Source organism: Elephas maximus, chromosome 3 (assembly GCF_024166365.1).
Source record: "Elephas maximus indicus isolate mEleMax1 chromosome 3, mEleMax1 primary haplotype, whole genome shotgun sequence".
In the NCBI taxonomy this organism is placed as follows: domain Eukaryota; kingdom Metazoa; phylum Chordata; class Mammalia; order Proboscidea; family Elephantidae; genus Elephas; species Elephas maximus.
This window is the reverse complement of record NC_064821.1, coordinates 66709426-66729531: the sequence shown is the minus strand read 5'-3', so window position 1 is coordinate 66729531 and position 20106 is coordinate 66709426. Positions and strand designations below refer to the sequence as shown.

General features: G+C 41.0%; 1 protein-coding gene across 5 annotated transcripts in view; it reads right to left on the bottom strand.

The window, feature by feature from the left end:
• Positions 1–20106, bottom strand: part of CEP85 (centrosomal protein 85) — a 35976-nt gene that overhangs the window by 11469 nt on the left and 4401 nt on the right. For 3 of the 5 annotated variants that reach the window (XM_049878347.1, XM_049878348.1, XM_049878349.1), the window contains 3 exons: positions 12925–12997; positions 10096–10248; positions 283–977 (listed from right to left, as the gene is read on the bottom strand). In XM_049878347.1, coding sequence (XP_049734304.1) covers positions 283–977; positions 10096–10248; positions 12925–12979 — 903 coding nt within the window. In that variant the 5' untranslated portion in view covers positions 12980–12997. Of the gene's footprint in view, positions 1–282; positions 978–10095; positions 10249–12924; positions 12998–18790; positions 18916–20106 lie in introns of those variants that run through there. The other 2 variants (XM_049878350.1, XM_049878346.1) reach the window with 2 other exon arrangements.

Below are 20106 nucleotides of genomic sequence, written 5' to 3'. Positions count from 1 at the left end.
TTAAGACTGTATGCGAAAGTACCTAGCTTAGTGACTGGTATACAGTGAGTACACCATCAGTGTTAGTATCCTACCTTTCCCTCATAACCCTCTACTTTGGAGAACCCATCTAGTGTTTAATTAGACCAGCAACAGACTGAATGGTCAACAGCCCACAAGTCTTCATTTCCTTCAACTTCCTTCATTCCTACCGATATTTTCTTTAGAGCCAAAATACAAAGGACAAAAGCTATAGTTATAAGATCTGCACAGAAACTGCAAAATCCAAAGAAAAACCTCTACCTGCATTTGCTCCATCTGTAAACGGATCAACTCCAGCTGCTGCCGACAAGTGCTGAGTTCACAGGATCGCTCACGGGGATGCCAAGGGTCAGGATTCGGCAGCCATACCTGAGAGGGTAGAGGTTTGGAGAGCCCGGGAGCAGGCTGGAGTCCCAAAGGAAGCACCCCGTTGCTGTTTGGGTGTGGTCCATTCCGCTCACATACAGCCCCGCTGCCTGGTGCCTTCTTGGCCTCAGGCAACACTTTGTACAACTCCTTGTTTGTGTCAGCTCTTGGACTGTGGAAGTGGACTCGGTAGTGGGGATCTGAATAAAGTGTATCCATTGTCGTTGACTGATTGAGGGTAGACTCCATGTTGGGAACATCAAACTTCCTCACCTCTTTCTCTCTTTCATGGCCCACTGCTGGAAACCAGGACTGCTCAATTCCATTTTCTCCAGCAGCACCACAGAGATACATCAGATCTCTAGACAGACCTGGAGAGCGTTTCATTGCACTGAGGTCTCCATTTCTCGTCATCCCCACACTTTCAGCCGACCCTGACAAAGGAAGTTTGGAGGAAGAGGGTCCAGCAGTTGTAGAATTTGGCTTGGCAGGAGAGGTCCCCAAAGTAGAAGGCATCACATGGGCTGTTGGAATGGTGACGTGGCTTTTGATGGGCTGGAAAGAAGGGCTGCCACTTGAGCTGCAAAAATCTGTGAAGAGAATAGTCTTCCATAAGTCAAAATTGAAGCAGCACGCTTTCTTGAGTTTGGCTGCTATTCCAGAGGTTCTCTGGCTGTCCTAAGATCAGGCAGGGGGCACTATCATTAGAAGTATCACTCAAAAAGACACGGGAGCCTAACAGGGAGATGTGTGTTCCAAAATCTCAAATGACATTCACAAAGTAAAATCAATAAAGGCAACTCTGGCTTCACTTTTAGCTTATACTCTGTCCTTTGTACTTGAGTAAAAAATCTTGACAGTCAACAAACAAAGCTGGAAATCAAACTTTTTAAAAAACCACTTACTTAAGGGAAATGGATTAGGTCCTACTCTTCTGGAAGATGAACAACACTGAGCTATATAATCCAATCTAATAATACCCTTTCCAAGGCCTGCCAGAAGCCTCTGTGACCTCCAAAGCTCCCCAGTGAAGGTGAGCAATGAATCACAACTATCCGAAGAATAAGACGAACTGGATAGTCTTGCTCAGTATCCAGGGCAGGGAGTGTGGCGTCTGAGTCAGGATTCTGTTCTCTCCCCCACACCCCAGACCTGATGCCTGGATATGAAGTTATTCTTAGTAACTCTCAGGTTTCACTCTAGCACAGCGAGCACTCTCAAGTGGGTACGAACTGAAATCCACTATTTTATATTTTGCCTTTCACTTGTCCCCTTGTTTGTATTCAACTGTGACTTTTAACTTTTCCTTCGGACTGGACTTAGGCTTCCTTTGGCTCCTGCCTCATCTTGGGAGATAACTCTTTGATTAGCCCTGCTGCGGAAGGTTCGCATTTCAACATATTTTCAACTTTCAGTTGTTGCTCTAAAGAGCACTAGGTGACAGAACTAATGTGCCAGGGTAGTGGGCTGCAAGCAAACAAGACAGGAATGTGGGGTAACATGACCTCTACCTTCAACAGGCAGAAAGCTGAGTAAGTGGACAAAGAATACAAATTTCCTTCCTTTTCCAGTACTCTTTTCCAAACCAAACACATCTACCAAGAAGAGCGGACCACCAGTTTGTTTCTCTATTTTCTTAGCTAACACGGAGCACACTCAGCTAATGAGGCGACAGATAATATAACATTTCCCAGAAATTTTAAGTACAGATCAGCTACCATCTTCTCATTGTTTGTAAGCAGCTCTTTAAAAACACGGACAAGCCAAGGCATCGTTTATATTGTATGTAGAGTACTTGCTTCCTATATACAGATGGTCTTGTGGGTATATAAAAGGCTATACCTTTAAAAAAAAAAAAAAAACCCACACGCAAACAGGACCAAGAAAGAAGCCAACTCCAGAGTCAAGGAACACATTCTTTGGTGTCCCACAACTTAAATATAAGACCAGTCAACAGGCCTAAGGTGGACTGGTGGTGGTGTAGACTTTCAGGACCAGTAAGAATTCTACTTATAATCCTCCATAATAGTACCCTAATATTACTTAGGGGCCCTGCTCCCATAGTGTAATTATGGAAGTGGGATGGTGGCATATGAGGGGCTGCTACTGTGCTGCATTTAGTAACATCTCCTTCCATTCTCCATCTCTTTCCCTAGACTCAACAAATTCAGTTTTGATTCCATAACCCCTGTTATGGATTGAATTGTGCCCCTCCAAAATATGTGTTAGAGTCCCAACCCTAAGCCTGGTGGCTGCCATCTAATCCAATGTAACGCAGTCACCTTCTTTAATGCAATCTCATGCTCAATCAGCGGAGGTCATACCAGTGGATGTGCCTTCAACTAATCACTTCAGAGCGTATCAGACACCAAACCCAACACCAAACCCCTTGCTGCTGGGTTGATTTCAACTCACAGCTACTCTATAGTTCAGGGTAGAACTGCCCCATAGTGTTTCCAAGGAGTGGCTGGTGGATTTGAACTACCAACCTTTTGGTTGGCAGCCAAGGTCTTAACCACTGTGCCATCAGGGCTCCGTATCAGACACAAAGGTAAGCATAAACAGGGCGAGTGAGATGCCGCGTGAAGACTACCAAGAAACTGAAGAAAACCAGGGCTACAGAAGCTAAAAGAGACTTGGATCTTCCCCCAGAGTCCACAGACTCTCTCACTAGACCTGGTGCCTTGAATTTGGATTTCCAGGCTCCTGAACTGTGAGAAAATAAATTTCTGTTCTTTAATGCCACCTACTTGTGGTATTTCTGTTGTAGCAGCACTAGGAAACTAAGATAACTCTCCAAAGTATTCATGCCAAAACCAAAGTCAAGAAGAAAAGTACCAACTGACCCAGGATAATATAGTCTTTCTAATTTTCTAACAGATGATAATTTTCTCATAGATGATGGAATAAAGAAAGGCTTTTGTCTCTACTTCAATGTCAGCATTTGTCACTTGTCTACTGGGTTTACCTATTAATATTAAGGGAACTGCCTGATTCTGATTAACTGTGCCGCACTCTAAAAATGTCAAGTTATACCTTAAGTCTGGTTTGTGTTTTAGAACATTTTGAAACAAAATTCAAAGGCATTCAAAATTTAGTGTATGGGCTATGTGATTTTTATTTAGAGATATCTAGTCACGATGAGTCAGAATTGACTCGACGGCAACGGATTTGGTTTTTGGTTTATAGTTCACAAAACTGTTAGATATTTGCAACTTTATGACATATTTCTGAATTTCTCCTCTCCCCAACCATACCCTCTGTCCCTCTCCATAAACAACAAATCCTTTCTTTAAACATTTCTAGCAACCCCCTTTTCTTGGTAAGGGGTAGATTGCACTGTTGCTAAATCTGGATCACTTCTGCCTACCTCCCTTGTTGGCTTATGAAGTACGGTAGTCTGAACTAAAAACCAACAACAACAAAAAACAACCCAAACTCGTTGCCATCGAGTTAATTCCAACTCACACCAACCCTAGAACAGAGGAGAACTGCCCCATGGGGTTTTCAAGGCTGTAAATCTTTAAGGAAGCAGACTGCCACTTCTTTCTCCCACCGAGCAGCCAGTGGGTTTGAATCATTGATCTTCTGGTTAGCAACCAAGCACTTAACCGCTGTGCCACCAGGTCAGTCTTTAGTAAAGAGCTGAAAGCACTCTGAGCTCTTCGGTATCTACCACTACCCTGTCCCTTAAGAATCTTCAAGGTAAAACACCTTAGTGACGGGTAGGACCAAAAGAAAACCTGATCAATTTAAAGATCTGATAATGAATTATATTTTATACCAGTCTCAGGGGTTCTTTTATCAACTAGGCTCCAAACAAATGAGCAAGAGTCAAGATTGAGACAAAAATCATGGTATATAACAAACACGGCAGAAAAGACACTTTAGATTCTTAAACTTCTAGACTAATGAGATTGGCCAGTATCTCAAGGCAACAACAACTTAAAAACCATGTATTACAAAGGAAATATACTTATATCCCCAAAGGAGTACACAGCAAATGACGTCACATATACAATCAGTGCAATGCTTTGATTAAATTCAATAAGCCAGTCAATTCAACAGGGGGAAAATCTAGACCACTGTTCAATTAAAAAAACCTATTATTTTAGTCAAAATGACAAAGGTCCCATGAATACACGTGGACAAAACTTTAACAAGTTATAACTAAATTGACAGTAACACTTTTTTTTTATACTTTTTATTGTGCTTTAAGTGAAAGATTACAAATCAAGTCAGTCTCTCACACAAAAACCCATATACATCTTGCTAAACACTCCCAATTACTCTCCCCCTAATGAGAGAGCCCACTCTCTCCCTCCACTCTCTCTTTTTGTGTCCATTTCGCCAGCCAGCTTCTAACCCCCTCCACCTTCTCATCTCCCCTTCAGGCAGGAGTTGCCAACATAGTCTCAAGTGTCCACCTGATCCAAGAAGCTCACTCCTCACCAGCATCCCTCTCCAACCCATTGTCCAGTCCAATCCATGTCTGAAGAGTCGGCTTCGGGAATGGTTCCTGTCCTGGGCCAACAGAAGGTCTGGGGGCCATGACCACCGGGGTCCTTCTAGTCTCAGTCAGACGATTAAGTCTGGTCTTATGAGAATTTGGGGTCTGCGTCCCACTGCTCTCCTGCTCCCTCAGGGGTTCTCTGTTGTGTTCCCTGTCAGGGCAGTCAGCGGTTGTAGCCGGGCACCATCTAGTTCTTCTGGTCTCAGGATGATGTAGTCTCTGGTTCCTGTGGCCCTTTCTGTCTCTCGGGCTCGTAATCGCCTTGTGTCCTTGGTGTTCTTCATTTTCCTTTGATCCAGGTGGGTTGAGACCAGTTGATGCATCTTAGATGGCTGCTTGCTAGCGTTTAAGACCCCAGACACCACTCTTCAAAGTGGGATGCAGAATGTTTTCTTAATAGATTTTATTATGCCAGTGGACGTAGATGTCCCCTGAAACCGTGGTCCCCAGACCCCTGCCCCTGCTACGCTGGCCTTTGAAGCATTCAGTTTATTCAGGAAACTGCTTTGCTTTTGGTTTAGTCCAGTTGTGCTGACCTCTCCTGCATTGTATGCTGTCTTTCCCTTCACCTAAAGTAGTTCTTATCTACTATCTAATTAGTGAATGCCCCTCTCCCACCCCCTCCCCGTAACCACAAAAGAATGTTTTCTTCTCAGTTTAAACTATTTCTCAAGTTCTTATAATAGTGGTCTTAGACAACATTCGTCCTTTTGCAACTGACTAATTTCACTCAGCATAATGCCTTCCAGGTTCCTCCATGTTATGAAATGTTTCACAGATTCCTCACTGTTCTTTATCAATGCGTAGTATTCCATTGTGTGAATATACCATAATTTATTTATCCATTCATCCGTTGACAGGCACCTTGGTTGCTTCCATCTTTTTGCTATTGTAAACAGTGCTGCAATAAACATGGGTGTGCATATATCTGTTCGTGGAAAGGCTCTTATTTCTCTAGGATATATTCCAAGGAGTGGGATTGCTGGATCATATGGTAGTTCTATTTCTAGCTTTTTAAGGAAGCGCCAAATCGATTTCCAAAGTGGCTGTACCATTTGACATTCCCACCAGCAGTGTGTAAGTGTTCCAATCTCTCCACAGCCTCTCCAACATTTATTATTTTGTGTTTTTTGGATTAATGTCAGCCTTGTTGGAGTGAGGTGAAATCTCATTGTAGTTTTGATCTGCATTTCACTAATGGCTAATGATCGTGAACATTTCCTCATGTATCTGTTAGCTACCTGAATGTCGTCTTTAGTGAAGTGTCTTTTCTATTCATATCTTTTGCCCACTTTTTAACTGGGTTATTTGTCTTTTTGCAGTATCATGTAGATTTTAGAGATCTGGTGCTGATCAGAAATGTCATAGCTAAAAACTTTTTCCCAGTCTGTAGATAATCTTTTTACTCTTTTGGTGAAGTCTTTGGATGAGCATAGGTGTTTGATTTTTAGGAGCTCCTAGTTTTTCTTCTACATTTTTTATAATGTTTTGTATACTGTTTATGCCGTGTATTAGGGCTCCTAACATGCCCCTTTTTTTCTTCCATGATCTTTATTGTTTTAGATTTTATATTTAGGTCTTTGATCCATTTTGAGTTAGTTTTTGTGCATGGAGTGAGGTATGGGTCTTGTTTCATGTTTTTGCAGATGGATATCCAGTTATGCCAGCACCATTTGTTTAAAAAACTGTCTTTTCCCCATTTAACTGTTTTTGGGCCTTTGTCAGATATCAACTGCCCATATGTGGATGGATTCATGTCTGGATTCTCAATTCTGTTCCATTGGTCCATGTATCTGTTGTACCAGTACCAGGCTGTTTTGACTACTGTGGCGGTATAATAGGTTCTAAAATCAGGTAAAGTAAGGCCTCCCACTTTGTTCTTCTTTTTCAGTAATGCCTTATTTATCCGGGGCCTTTTTCCCTTCCATATGAAGTTGGTGATTTGTTTCTCCACCTCATTAAAGAATGTCGTTGGGATCTGGATCAGAATTGCATGGTAGAATAGACATTTTTGTAATGTTAAGTCTTCCTATCCACGAGCAAGGTATGTTCTTCCACTTATGTAAGTCGCTTTTGGTTTCTTGCAGAAGTGTACTGTAGTTTTCTCTGTATAAGTCTTTTATATCTCTGGCAAGATTTATTCCTAAATATTTTATCTTCTTGGGGGCTACTGTAAATGGCATTGATTTGGTGATTTCCTCTTGTATGTTCTTTTTGTTGGTGTAGAGGAATCCAACTGATTTTTTTATGTTATCCTGTATCCCGATACTCTGCTGAACTTTTTTTATTAGTTTCAGTAGTTTTCTGGAGGATTCCTTAGAGTTTTCTGTGTATAAGATCATGTCATCTGCAAATAGAGATACTTTTACTTCTTCCTTGCCTATCTGGATGCCCTTTATTTCTTTATCTAGCCTAATTGTCTGGCTACGACTTTGAGCACAATGTTGAATAAGACTGACAGTAACACTTTTGATTACACAAGTGATGGAAAAAATATACAGTCAAGAGACCAGATTCTGATAACGACCAGTGTGACATTAGGCAAATTTCTTAACCCCTCAGGGAATTTTTGTTATTCATCAGCAAAAAAGAGCTGGAATAAGTGATTTTTAAAGTCCTCTCTACCTCAAGGAGCCCTTGTGTTGCAGTGGTTAAGAGCTACAGCTGCTAACCAAAGGCTGGCAGTTCAAATCCACCAGCTGCTCCTTGAAAACCTTATGGGGCGGTTCTACTCTGTCCTTTAGGGTCGCTATGAGTCAGAATCCACTTGACAGCAAGGGGTATCTACCTCAAAAATCTATGATTAAATCCTACTTCAGTATTTACTGATACGCATACAGTTGTTAAATTATTAAAATTAAGTGCCAGGTGTTTAGGAGTCACTACTAAAAAAAAAAGCTGTCGTATCAATTCCGACCCATTGCAACCCGATGGGACAGAGCAGAACTATCCTATAGGGTTCCAAGGAGTGGCTGGTGGATTTGAACTGCCAACTTTTTGGTTAGCAGCTAAACACTGAACCACTGTGCCACAAGGGCTCCAGGAGTCAATATTATTAGTAGGTATTTCTTTTTTCTCTTCATTCCTTTTATTTTTTCCAAACTTTTCTAAATTATTCTTTTTCTTTAACAGCTTTACTGAGATATATAATTCACATACCATAGAGTTTACCCACTTGAAGTATACAATTCAATGTATACTCAATATATTCAGTTGTGCAACTATCACCACAATCAATTTTACAATACTTACAGCACTCCAAAAAGAAACCCTACACTCTTTAGTAGTCAATTCTCATTTTCCTCCAACTTCGCCAGTTCTAGGCAACCATTAATTTATTTTCTATCTCTACAGATTTGCCTATGCTGGGCATTTCATATAAATGGAATCATACAACGTGTGGTCTTATATATCTGGCTTCTTTCACTTTAACATTTTTCAGGTTCGTACCTTTTTTTTTTTAATTGTACTTTAGGTGAAAGTTTACAGCTCAGGTTAATTTCTCATTCAGAAATTTATACACATATTGTTTTGGGACATTAGCTGCAACCCCCACAATACGACAGCACACTCCACCTTTCCACCCTGGGTTCTCTGTGTCCATTCGACCAGTTTTTGTCCCTTCCTGCTTTCTCATCCTGCTGTTGGACAGGACCTACCCACTTGGTTTCATATATCTGATTGAACTAAGAAGCACATTCCTCATGTGTATGATTTTTTGTTTTATAGTGCTGACTAATCTTTGTCTGAAGAGTAGGCTTGGGGAATGGTTTCAGTTCTGAGTTAACAGCGCATCCAGGGGCCATAGTTTTGGGGGTTCCTCCAGTCTCTGTCAGGCCATAAAGGGGCATACATTTTGTAGCATCTACCAGTACTTCATTTCTTCTTATTGATGGACAATACTTCATTGTATGGATCACATTTTATTCATCCATTCATCAGCTGATGGACATTTGGGTTATTTCTACTTTTTGACTATTATAAATAATACTGCTGCGACCATTCATGTACAAGTTTTGTACGGATGTATGTATATTTCTCGTGAGTATATGAGTAAAATTGCTGGGTCATACAGTAACTTTTATAAGGAACCGCCAATCTGTTTTCCAAAGCAGCTACACCAATTTCATTTCCCACCAGCAATGTGTTATGGTTTGAATTTCTCTACATATTTGCCAACACTTATTATCTTTTTGATTACAGCCATTCTAGTGAGTATGGAGTAAATATGTTTCTTATTGACAACATCTGCCCAAGTTACTAGTTTTATAGCTTTAATCAAGTTATTCACTCACTTTGAAATTCTGTTCTGTAAATGAAAATCATAAAATATTTCATAGGGTTCTTACAGGCATTAATGAGATAATATAGAAAAAATTTAGCATAATACCCATCACAAAATATTTAATAAATGGTAATTAATTATTATCATTAGGTCTTCTGCCCTCTAGGGACTTATAACCTAACTGGAAAAACAAAATATGCTTGTAAAATATTGCCTGGTAGTTGTTACTTAATTAAGTTCAAAAAAAGGGGCAGAGACAATAAACATATAAGATTGCAAAGAGAAGGATATCAGTAAGGGGTAGGAGGAATAGGGAAAGCCTTGTGGGACTTCACTAGATCTTAAATAAGATCAGCATAGCAGGGAGGGTGAGAGAAGGTAGGAATGGCACAAATAGGCCCGGTTTAAAGAAGGAAAAAAAAAAAAACGGGCTGGTTAAAAAAAAAAAAGTCCTGTACTTTCATAGAAGAGTAAGACAGCAGACCTGGCTGGAACAAAGTTCCCTGGTGATAGCAGGTAACATGCTTCAATGGGTAGGGCACGGCCAGATTACAAAAGAAGTGAGGCCTCTGAATTTTACCCTTCAAGTAACGGGAAGAACTGAGGATTTGCAGCAAAGAGAAACTACGAAATCAAGCTTGTAGCAAGATTAATCAGGCAGCAGAGGCAAAGACTTGAGGTCAAAAAAACCTACTAGAAAGTTGCTTCAGATAGGACAAACAGTGGGAACTGAGACGAATAAACCAGATGTGAGAACCATGGTGAGGGAAGAATCAAGCAGACTCCTTGAAAGAACAAACTGACCTTATGAATATTTTGGAAATAACAATCTAAAAGTGACAATACACCTGGAACACAATCTGGAAATGACAACATATATTAGGAATCAAATCATTAAATCCAAACTTACCCTCTGCAATGTCTGAGCATGATGTGCCAATGGCTGTGTCCCCACTGTCAGCTACACTTGAACAGCGGCTGAAGCGGCTCCGAAAGGCATCTGAGATAACTGGGGTCTGCCACTCAGTCCCCAGGGAACTGCCCTTCTGAATCACACTGGAACCTGAAACAAGTGGCGTTTCCCACTTTTAGTGTGAACCAGTTGATGTAACTCCTTGAGATCATTTAGAAAAAAATCACTCCTAAATCTGAGAGAATAGCAGCACCCTACCTCCTCCTCACTCCCATGCCTATTTCAGCTGCTCTGAGCTAGTTAATTTTAAGTGGAAATAGCATGAGAGGTTGAGAATGTTCAAAGACACAATGCAGGAGCACTAGGACAGAAAACAGCAATATTTAATAGCAGTTACCATTTATTAAAACCTAAAAGCCACATCACTTTACAAACATAATTCATCTACCTATCTACTGAAAAGGTATTACCCATGTTTTACAAAGAAGAGGGCTGAGATTTGAACCCAGGTCTTTCTGATTCCAACACCCACATTCTTTCCTCTTGCAGGGCTTCTCAGTGGGTGCTTTTGGCATTCTGGGTATGACATTTCTTCAATGTGTAGTCCATGCATTACAGGATGGCTTAGCATCTATGGTCTTCACTCACTAAATGCCAGTAGAAACCCTTATCCCACCCCATCATCATGTGACAATCAGAAAATACTCTAAATGCACCCTAAGACAATAGGTGGCCCAGTTCCCTGTTGAAAACCATCACTTGACTAAACCAGAGTACTCTCAATAAGCAGGGAGAACTCAGATCAAGGTGAGTTCTAAAAGCCAACGTGAAGAGCTTTATCCTGTAGGCAATCAATGTAAAGAAACTGCTAAAATTTCTGAGCACACAGACCAAAAAAAAAAAAAAAAAAGACTGATGAGATTTATTTGACTTTATTAGCTTCTTATAGCTCTTTGAGGGTTGATAGGTAGGAAGTATTTAAAAAATACTTGATTTACTTACTAACATACTGGTGAAGGCTTCAATTCAAATTAATTTTTAAAAAACTAGAATTAGATTTCTAAGCTTTATCTGATGATCCATGGAAACAAACAAAAACAGGTAATGGCAGCTACTTATCCTTTATAAAGTATCAGAGTTTGAGGTCAAATTAAAAAATATGGCTCTATAGACTCTTTGATCTAGTGGGAGACAAATGATACTGGAACAGAAATCACCTTATTCCTTTCTTACAAACTTAGTGCTTCGCCCATCTTTTTAACCTACTTCTACTTCTGTTCCTTTTTTGTTAGCTTTACTTCTGCTTTCTACTGAGGGCAAACTGACCCTCCCCCAAGTACTCCTTTCATTCTCTGGGTGACCATGAACTGCCAAGTTTGAAATAATTTACCCAATTTATATACATATGCAGTAATCTGTAATAATTTTTAATAGAAGACATAGCCAACAATCAGAGCTACTGATCAGCAAGAGATTAACCTGTGTTAACAAGTTGATGTAATTCTAGCCAGAAGCAAGGAAATGTGACCTCCTGGTGAATCTAAACGGCTTTATCTCACTCGTCAGTGTATAATTTTCCAGGACTTTTAAAATAGTGAAAATTAAGGGCCTCTACTGCCATGTTCCTGGCCTCCTACTGGAAACCATTCCCTATTATTATGACTAATCTTCCATTCTTCACTACTACCACATTTCCATCCACTGACTCTGTAACCCCAATTCTAAAGGAATATTTACTAAAATAAAAATACATTTTGATATATTTATATTGACTACTGCTTATCTCAAAATTTGTTTGAAAACTGAATTTTTTTCTGCTATGTCATATCCCATCAGTAGCAACCTTACCAAATATTAAGACCATTATTACTTTGAATGACAAACTACTAAAGAAAGACAAAGCTATCAGAAAGGCAGTGAGCTTTTTTGGGAATTACCACATTCTAACAACTTGCAATGCACACGTAACTGTCATAAAAAACTGTATAATCTGGCCCTAAAACAGTGCCTGGCATAAAGTAGACGATTACTAAGTATTTGCAAAATGCTGAGCTGATTCAACAAAAGCTTAACAAGAGCCTACTACATGCAAGGCACTGTACCTAGGAGGATACAAGTACCTACCAAATGTCTGCTGTGAGTAAAGCATTGTGAGATATTTAAAGCTAAATAAAACATATCCTTAATTGAATAAAATATACCCTTTTCTTCATAAATGCCCTAGAAGTCAAAAAGTTATTTTTCTAAGGCTATATTTCCTATTTGAAATACACCATGTCTACTGAGTATGTGTAAGCATATATATTTAATATATATACTAAATATATCCATTTGGTATATCTACTGTAACTTTCAAAATCCTATTAAATTTTTGAGTCTCTAGTGAAAACACTACAGAGATTGTTGGCATCCAAGAAGAATTCTGATCTTTGTGGGCTAGCAGATGACTGACCCACCCAGAGGACTACAAAGACAACACAGAATACAGTAATTTATGCTGTTTTTCTAATTTCAAATGGAAATATTTTCCAAAGTCATTCTGTTCTGATCCCTTATGTGTCCTCCCCTCCCCCTCATCAATCATGTGGTCTTTCTAGAAGCCATGGAGGACCAGAGACAAGTAACTGTTCCCCCATAGACCTGTTTTTCTATTAAATGTCGCTTCATGTTATTTTTGTTCTTTATAGCTATCAACTGCTTTCTAGGTGTTTTCAACCAATATTTTTTTCAATCAACAGCATTTCAGTGAATGCTTGTCTGCTCAGTATTTCCCTTAAAGAAAGAACAGAGCAGGGGTCAGAATTTAACCCAGAAAACTTAACTCACCTGGTGAATTGGCCTGGGAGATTCTCTCACTTGGGTATTTCTCCTGCATCGCCATCACAGTTATTTGAGCCAACTGTAGAATGAATGTAGGAATAATCAGTTAGATCTCTCCGATAACTTTTAATTCCCTGTAATTCAATTCCTATTCAGCGAACGGTCAAGACTACACAGATTATTCAGATATTGAATAATCCATATGTCTATTGTCCAAGGATTTTTTTTAGGCAAAACAACTCCCAATACTCCACTCTACTTCTCTTCCCACAGCAAGCAGAGAAAACCTAAAACCAAACAGAGGTTCTTAATACTAATCCCATACAGTCTTAGAACCCTTCTAACTGTTGCAAAATTAAAAAATTATATTACTTTTAATTACCGAATCTTTGCCATGGATCTTCTTAGCAAGAGGGATGAGGTGGAAAAAGACCTAATAAACCAAACCAACAGTGAGGTATTATAGCTTCAATTATGAGCAACATAAAACGAACCCACCAATTCCTTCCGCAATAAAAGTTGGTCATATGATGCACAGAGATGGAGAAAACTTTTGGTCATAAGTATAACCCCAATCATCAGCTGGGAACATTGTTTTCTTCCCACTTCTCTCACCCCTTAGAACACTTATATTTATTTTAAAGGTAAACCAAAAACCAAACCTGTTGTCATCCAGTCAATTCTGACTCATAGTGACCCTATGGGACAGAACAAACTGCCCCTTAGGGTTTCCAGGGCTGTAAATCTTTACGGAAGTGGACTGCCACATCTTTCTCCCGCAGAGCAGTTGGTGGGTTCGAACCTGACCTTTTAGTTAGTAGCCAAGCACTTAACCACTGCATCACCAGAGCACCCCACTCTAAAGGTCACCCATGCACCTACTGCCATCCAGTGGATTCCGACTCATAGAGACCCTATAGGACAGAGCAGAACTGCCCTATAGGGTTCCCAAGGAGCAGTTGGTAGATTCAAACTGCCAACCTAGGGCTCCATAATTACCATCTGTGTAAACAAAAGCTTTTTATCTATATGCGTAGTACTTGAGAGGCAGTTTAGGGAAATGGTTAAGAACATGGACTCTTGATCAGACTGCTTGAGTCTAAAGCCTGGCTCGGGAATTTATTAACCATGTACCCTTGGACAATTTTTTTTTTAATCTCTGTGCCTCAATTCCTTCATATAAAATGACCCAATTCATGTTAACTCATTTAGAATTCACTTAGAACAGGGCCTGGCACACATTAAGTGCTTAATCGTTTTTAATATAATTACTTGGCAGTTTACATCAACAAAAAGTGGCAAAGTACAGCCCCTGAAAGATAAATAAGTTTAGAAACTTTTCATTTATAAGAGCCCCAAAAGAATTTGTGACAAACTATCTATGGAACACAATTCTTAGATGTTAAATTCAACTCTGGAGGAAAAAGAAAAAGGCTATATTGTACTACTTCTCTAATGTACTTTACTGACCTCTATAGCTTTCTCTTAGTAACAACAACCCAAACCCTCACTAATTAAATGCATCTACAACAGGAACGGTACCATTCCCTGAAATCCCAATTTTTCACACACTGGGAGAGAGAAGTTTTGTACGGTAATAAAACCTTCAATTTATGGCTAGTATCATTCAGTAGGAAACCCTGGTGGTGTGGTGGTAAAGAGCTACAGCTGCTAACCAAAAGGTCAGCAGTTCGAACCCACCAGGTGCTCCTTGGAAGCCCTATGGGCCAGTTCTACTCTGCCCTTTAGGGTTGCTATAAGTAAGAATGGACTGGAAGGCAACGGGTTTGGTTTGGTTCTGATCATTCAGTATGTTAATGGTGACAAAGAACGATGAGATTAACTACTAGCGACTCTTTTCAATATCAAAATTCCTTTCTTTACCCCTTTCTTTAAAGTATAACAAAATGATAGGACCATTGGATTCTGAGATCTTTCCTAAAACAGATAGATGGCTTGAAGATACGGTGACAAAAAGAGAACTCTCAGTTAAACACAGAATTACCCTGTGACCCAGCAATTCTACTTCTAGGTATACACCCAAGAGAAATGAAAACATATGTCCCCACAAAAACTTGTACATGAATGTTCAATCAGCATCATTTGTAATAGCCAAAAAGTGGAAACAACCCAGATGTCCATCAATTTATGAATAAATAAATAAAATGGGGCATATCCATATACCACTACTCATCTGTCAGTTTCTCATACTGTGGTGTTGCTATGATGCTGGAAGCTATGCCACCGATATTTCAAATACCAGCAGGGTCACCCATGGTGGACAGGTTTCAGCAGAGCTTCCAGACTATGACAGACTAGGAAAAAAGGCCTGGAGATCTCCTTCTGAAAATCAGCCAGTGAAAATCCTATTGATCACAACAGCATACTGTCCAATATACTGCTGAAGAGTAAGTCCCCTAGGTTGGAAGCCATTCAAAATACCCAGGGGCCACAACAATGGACTTGAGCATACTAACAATCATGAAGATGGCAAAGGAATGGGCAATGTTTAATTCTATTGTACATGGGGTCACAATGAGTTGGGGGCCAACTCAAAGGCAACTAATAACAATATCCATACAATGGGTTTTGATTTAGCAATAAAAAAGAATAAAGTACTGATACATGCTACATCATTAATGAACCCCGAAAACATTATGCTAGGTGAAACCCAGATATAAACGGCCCCATGTTATGGAATCCAGATTTTCCGAAGTAATAGAGGCTGGATGAACTCCTGAAAATATTGCCCTGAGATAATCTTTAAACCTTAAACCAAAATTATCCCCTGCAAGTCTTAAAATCAAACAAGAGTCTAGCTTAACTAGCAAGCCATGTCTGCCTTGACCATGGTGCTCTTTTAAGATCTACCTCTATGAGATCAGAATGACAACAGCAACATGAAAGATTAGGAAACTTAGGAAACAGTGAGTTTATATTAATGTGGGAGGAACACTTCAGAGAAGGAGGGTGAGAATGGTTGTACAACTTGAAGAATGTAATCAATGTCACTGAATTGTACATGAAGAACTGTACATGCAGAAACTGTTGAATTGGTGTACATTTTGCTGTGTATATTCTCAACAAAAAATAAATTGAAAAAAAAAAACCAAAACTGTACACAGAAACATGTCCTTCTCCCCTGGTTCTTGGCATTCTGGAATGCATATGTACTAAATATGAAGACATAAAGCAAATACAAATTTTTTTTCAAAAAGGCCCATGTTACAGGACTCCATTTATATGAAACAGCCAGAATTGGCAAATTCACAGAGGCAGAAAGTAGATTAGTGGTTGCCAGGGGCTAAAGGGTGAGGGGAAATGGCAGTTACTGCTAATGGATACAGGGCTTCTTTTGGGGATGATCGAAATGTTCTGGAATTAGAAAGAGCGGTGATGGTCGCACAACTTTGTGAATACACTACAAAACAGTGAACTGTACACTCAGAAAGGGTGAATTTTACAGTATATTAAATATTAATTAAAAAAAAAAAAAAAGGAGAACTCCCACAGGAGTAAAACAATACAGAATAACTCATCCTTGACTTCTACTACTACGTTCAGAAGTAGATGGGCCACTGGTGAAAATTTTTAGTACCATTTGAAGGAGACAGAGGTTTTCTGAGATAAAAGTGAGAAAAATGAGCACACAAAAAGCAACATGAATAACCAATTATACAGTCAAGAAAGGCAGGGGTGAATGGAGGCAGAGAGAAAAGAAATCATTCAACACTAATAGTTCCTATCTTCAAAGTCTTTTTAACTATAGAAATATTCATTCATTCAACAAATGTAATATGTATTCAATACTTACTACTCATCAGGCACTGTGTTAAACACTTACAGGTATCATGTATCATGCTCACATAACTCTATGAGGCAGTTACTATCCTCATTTATGGATGAGAAAATAAAAGTTTAAAGAGATGAAGGGCATGGCTAGGTAGAGGCTTCAAAGCCAGAACTACACTCTCTCTAATGCTATAGCAGTCCAGCCAGCATTCTGTGCATGACAAAACACAAAAAGAAAAATCAAGGAAGTTATTAAAGCACCACAAGTCGGAATTTCTAACGTGAGCTGCAAACCCCAAAGCAATTAGGAGCAGGGACAGCACAGATAATTTCTCCACTTTGCCCTTGGTCATCGCCCATGCTGTATTTCCCAAGTTGCTACCCAAGAATTAGATTCTGACTGTTATAACTATTTCTCCCCTTGAAGAATCCCAATCTTAGAAAGGAACATCATACATGCCAGCTGTTCAGAATCACATCAAGACAGAAGATTTGATAAGAGACAAAGACAGCTGACACAGACACATGAAGAATCTCACACCATCACACTATTTTTCATGGCTTTGATCATTCATTAAACCAGAGATAAAGCTAAATCCTTGCCAAGAAGTTGTCCTGAGAGATACAAAACTAACAGACCACTATAAAGCAGACAAGGCCTAGGGGCAAGTAACGAGGGGGTTGCAGAGCAGAGGCACGGTTATCTCAATCATCTTTTTGACACCACTCCTCCGTACCTAAAACCAAAAAAACCCAAACCCGTTGCCGTGGAGTCGATTCCAACTCATAGCAACCCTACAGGACAAAGGAGAACTGCACCATAGTTTCCAAGGAGCAATCTTTTGGTTAGCAGCCCAACTCTTAACCACTAGCCACCAGGGTTTCCATCTCCCTACCTAGCACACACTATTCAATTAATCAACCAGAATTTACTGGCCACCTACTATGTGCCTGGTGCCATGACAAGTGCTGGAAATATATTGGTGTAAAAGACAAACATGATTCTGATCCTCCTGGTTTATTGTGATGAAGAAAATGTTGAATATATACTCTAAAGAAAACCAAAGGTCGCTGTCATCGAATCAATTCCGACTCATAGGTACCCTATAGGACAGTAAAACTGCCCCATAGAGTTTCCAAGAAGCAGCTGGTGGATTCTAACTGCCGGCATTTTGGTTAGCGGCCACGCTCTTAACCACTGTGCCACGAGGGTTCCTGAATACACTCTGTTGAACAAATAAACTTTAACACACTTATCGTCTAGTTCATCCAAAGCACCAGCTCCTCCTTGTCTAGAGAAGGGTTTCTCAACCTTGGCGGTACTGACATTTTGGGCTTGGTAATTCCTTGTTGTGGGAGGCTGTCCTGTGCCCTGTAGGATGTGTGGCAGCATCTTTGGCCTCTACACACTAGATGCCTGTAGCAACTCCCAACTGTGACAACCAAAAATGTCTCTAGGCATAGCCAAATGTCCCATGGAGGGGAAAACGGCCCAATGCTGAGAACCATTGGTGTGTGGCCTCCACAAGCGCTGTGACTCCCCAGCCTGAATTCTCTTTTTATCCTATCCTTCACAATCTCAGCTCAAACTTCGTTTCCTCAGGGAGAGCGCTCTGACCTCCCAGACTAGGTCATCTCCTCCAGCTCTGTATTCTCTGCGTGTCTTTATCCTACACCTTCTGAGACCTAACTGAGCAATTACTCGTTCAACTACTAGTCATCATTTTTATTCCTGGACTGTGTGCTCCATGAGGGCAGGAACGCGCTTCCCGCTGTTTCCCTGGCGACTGGCACAGGGCCTGGCGCACAAGTAAAGCAATTTCTGTGGAGCTAAACAAAGGGGGAGGAAAGCAAGGCAACGAGGGAGAGAAGACGACCAGACACGAGGGGAGGGGAGCATTATTTTAGAAGAGCCGAGGTGATCAGAGACGGAGGTGGGTCACTGCTTAGTCGCTCTGCGCATGCGCCTCGCTCCCTCGGCGCTCCCGAGAGAGGGCGTGGGGGTCTGAGGCTTCCTTGGCGCTGTTGAAGGAGTACGGTCTGTCAGCCCCACGGGGCCCCCGAAAGAAGGAGAACTTACGTGGGTCTGAAAGCGGAGGCGAAATCCCTCACTCAGGGCCACTGACCACCACGTCTGCCGCGGGAGGCGGTTCCGTCCCTCAATTCGCCTAACGGCCGTTACACACCCGCCAGCCCGCGCGACACACAGCGCGTACCGCCCCAGCCCCGCCCCTCTCCTCCCCGACCAATCAGGAGTCGGGCCTCGCCGGCCTCCCGCTCGTGCACGCCGCCCGCGGCACGGAGAGCCGGCCGGATCTCTCTGCGCATGACCCCGCCGGCCCTCGTAGTCTTCTCTGCCTCTTGCCGCGTCTCGCCTCTAGGCGGAGCCCTGCTCAGCAAGGCCTGGAGGGACGGGCCCGGCCTGTGCGGATGGGGAAACTGGCGGCGGGGCTTCTAGTGGGCCGGTGCGAATCATTCAGGAATCCCACCAAACCTGCCTCACCCTCCTCTTTTTCCACAATCCACTGATGACCGCTACCACCTGAAGCAAGGGTCAGGTTGTGACCAGGAGTTAGGTTGTGCCCGAATCACTGACTTGTCAGGGTTAGGGCTCAGTCTGTGGCTGGACTCAGTCTGTGATCTGGGTTAGACTCAGAGCTCAGGGTGAAAGGTAAAGAACCAGTGTTGCCTTCCTACCCAAACTTGGTCCCCAGGAAAAGAGACTGCTAAGTCCATTTGCATTCATATGGATTTTTGAATCATCAGACTGGGAAACTGTTTAAAAGGAGAAACAAAGCCAGGAATCTTTGATAAAAGGAATGAATCTTTGACAATGAAATTCCAGGTATCCGGAAATCTGATTTGGGAGAGAGGCACTAAAAAGGCACAGGACCTACTTGTCATTTTGTGAAATTTCATTTCACAGGTAGGGGCCACCTTTGCCAAATTAGAAAGCGTGTCCTGCTCTCTGGTCCCACCTACTCCCTACACTCAACAGTCTTCTCTGTAAGACTACATCTTACATATTGTTGAATCCCCAGGGCTTAACACAGGACCTGGCCCATACCTAATAGATTCCACTCTTCTTTTTGGGGGCGGGGGAAGGAGGCTTAAATTAAAAAAAAAAATTATTACATAGTTCTATAAATTTTAATATGCATAGATTCATGTAACCACCACAATAATCAGGATACAGAGCTGTCCCATTACCCCATAAAACTCCCTTCCTTCACCCACATAGCCCCTTGCAACCACTGATTTTTTTTCATCACTACAGTTTTGTCTTTCTGAGAATGTCAAATAGAAATCAGCAGTAACCTTTTGAGACTAGCTTCTATTATAGGCCATTTTTTATTGAAACATATATACCCTTTTGGGTTATCTGTATCTTTGAAT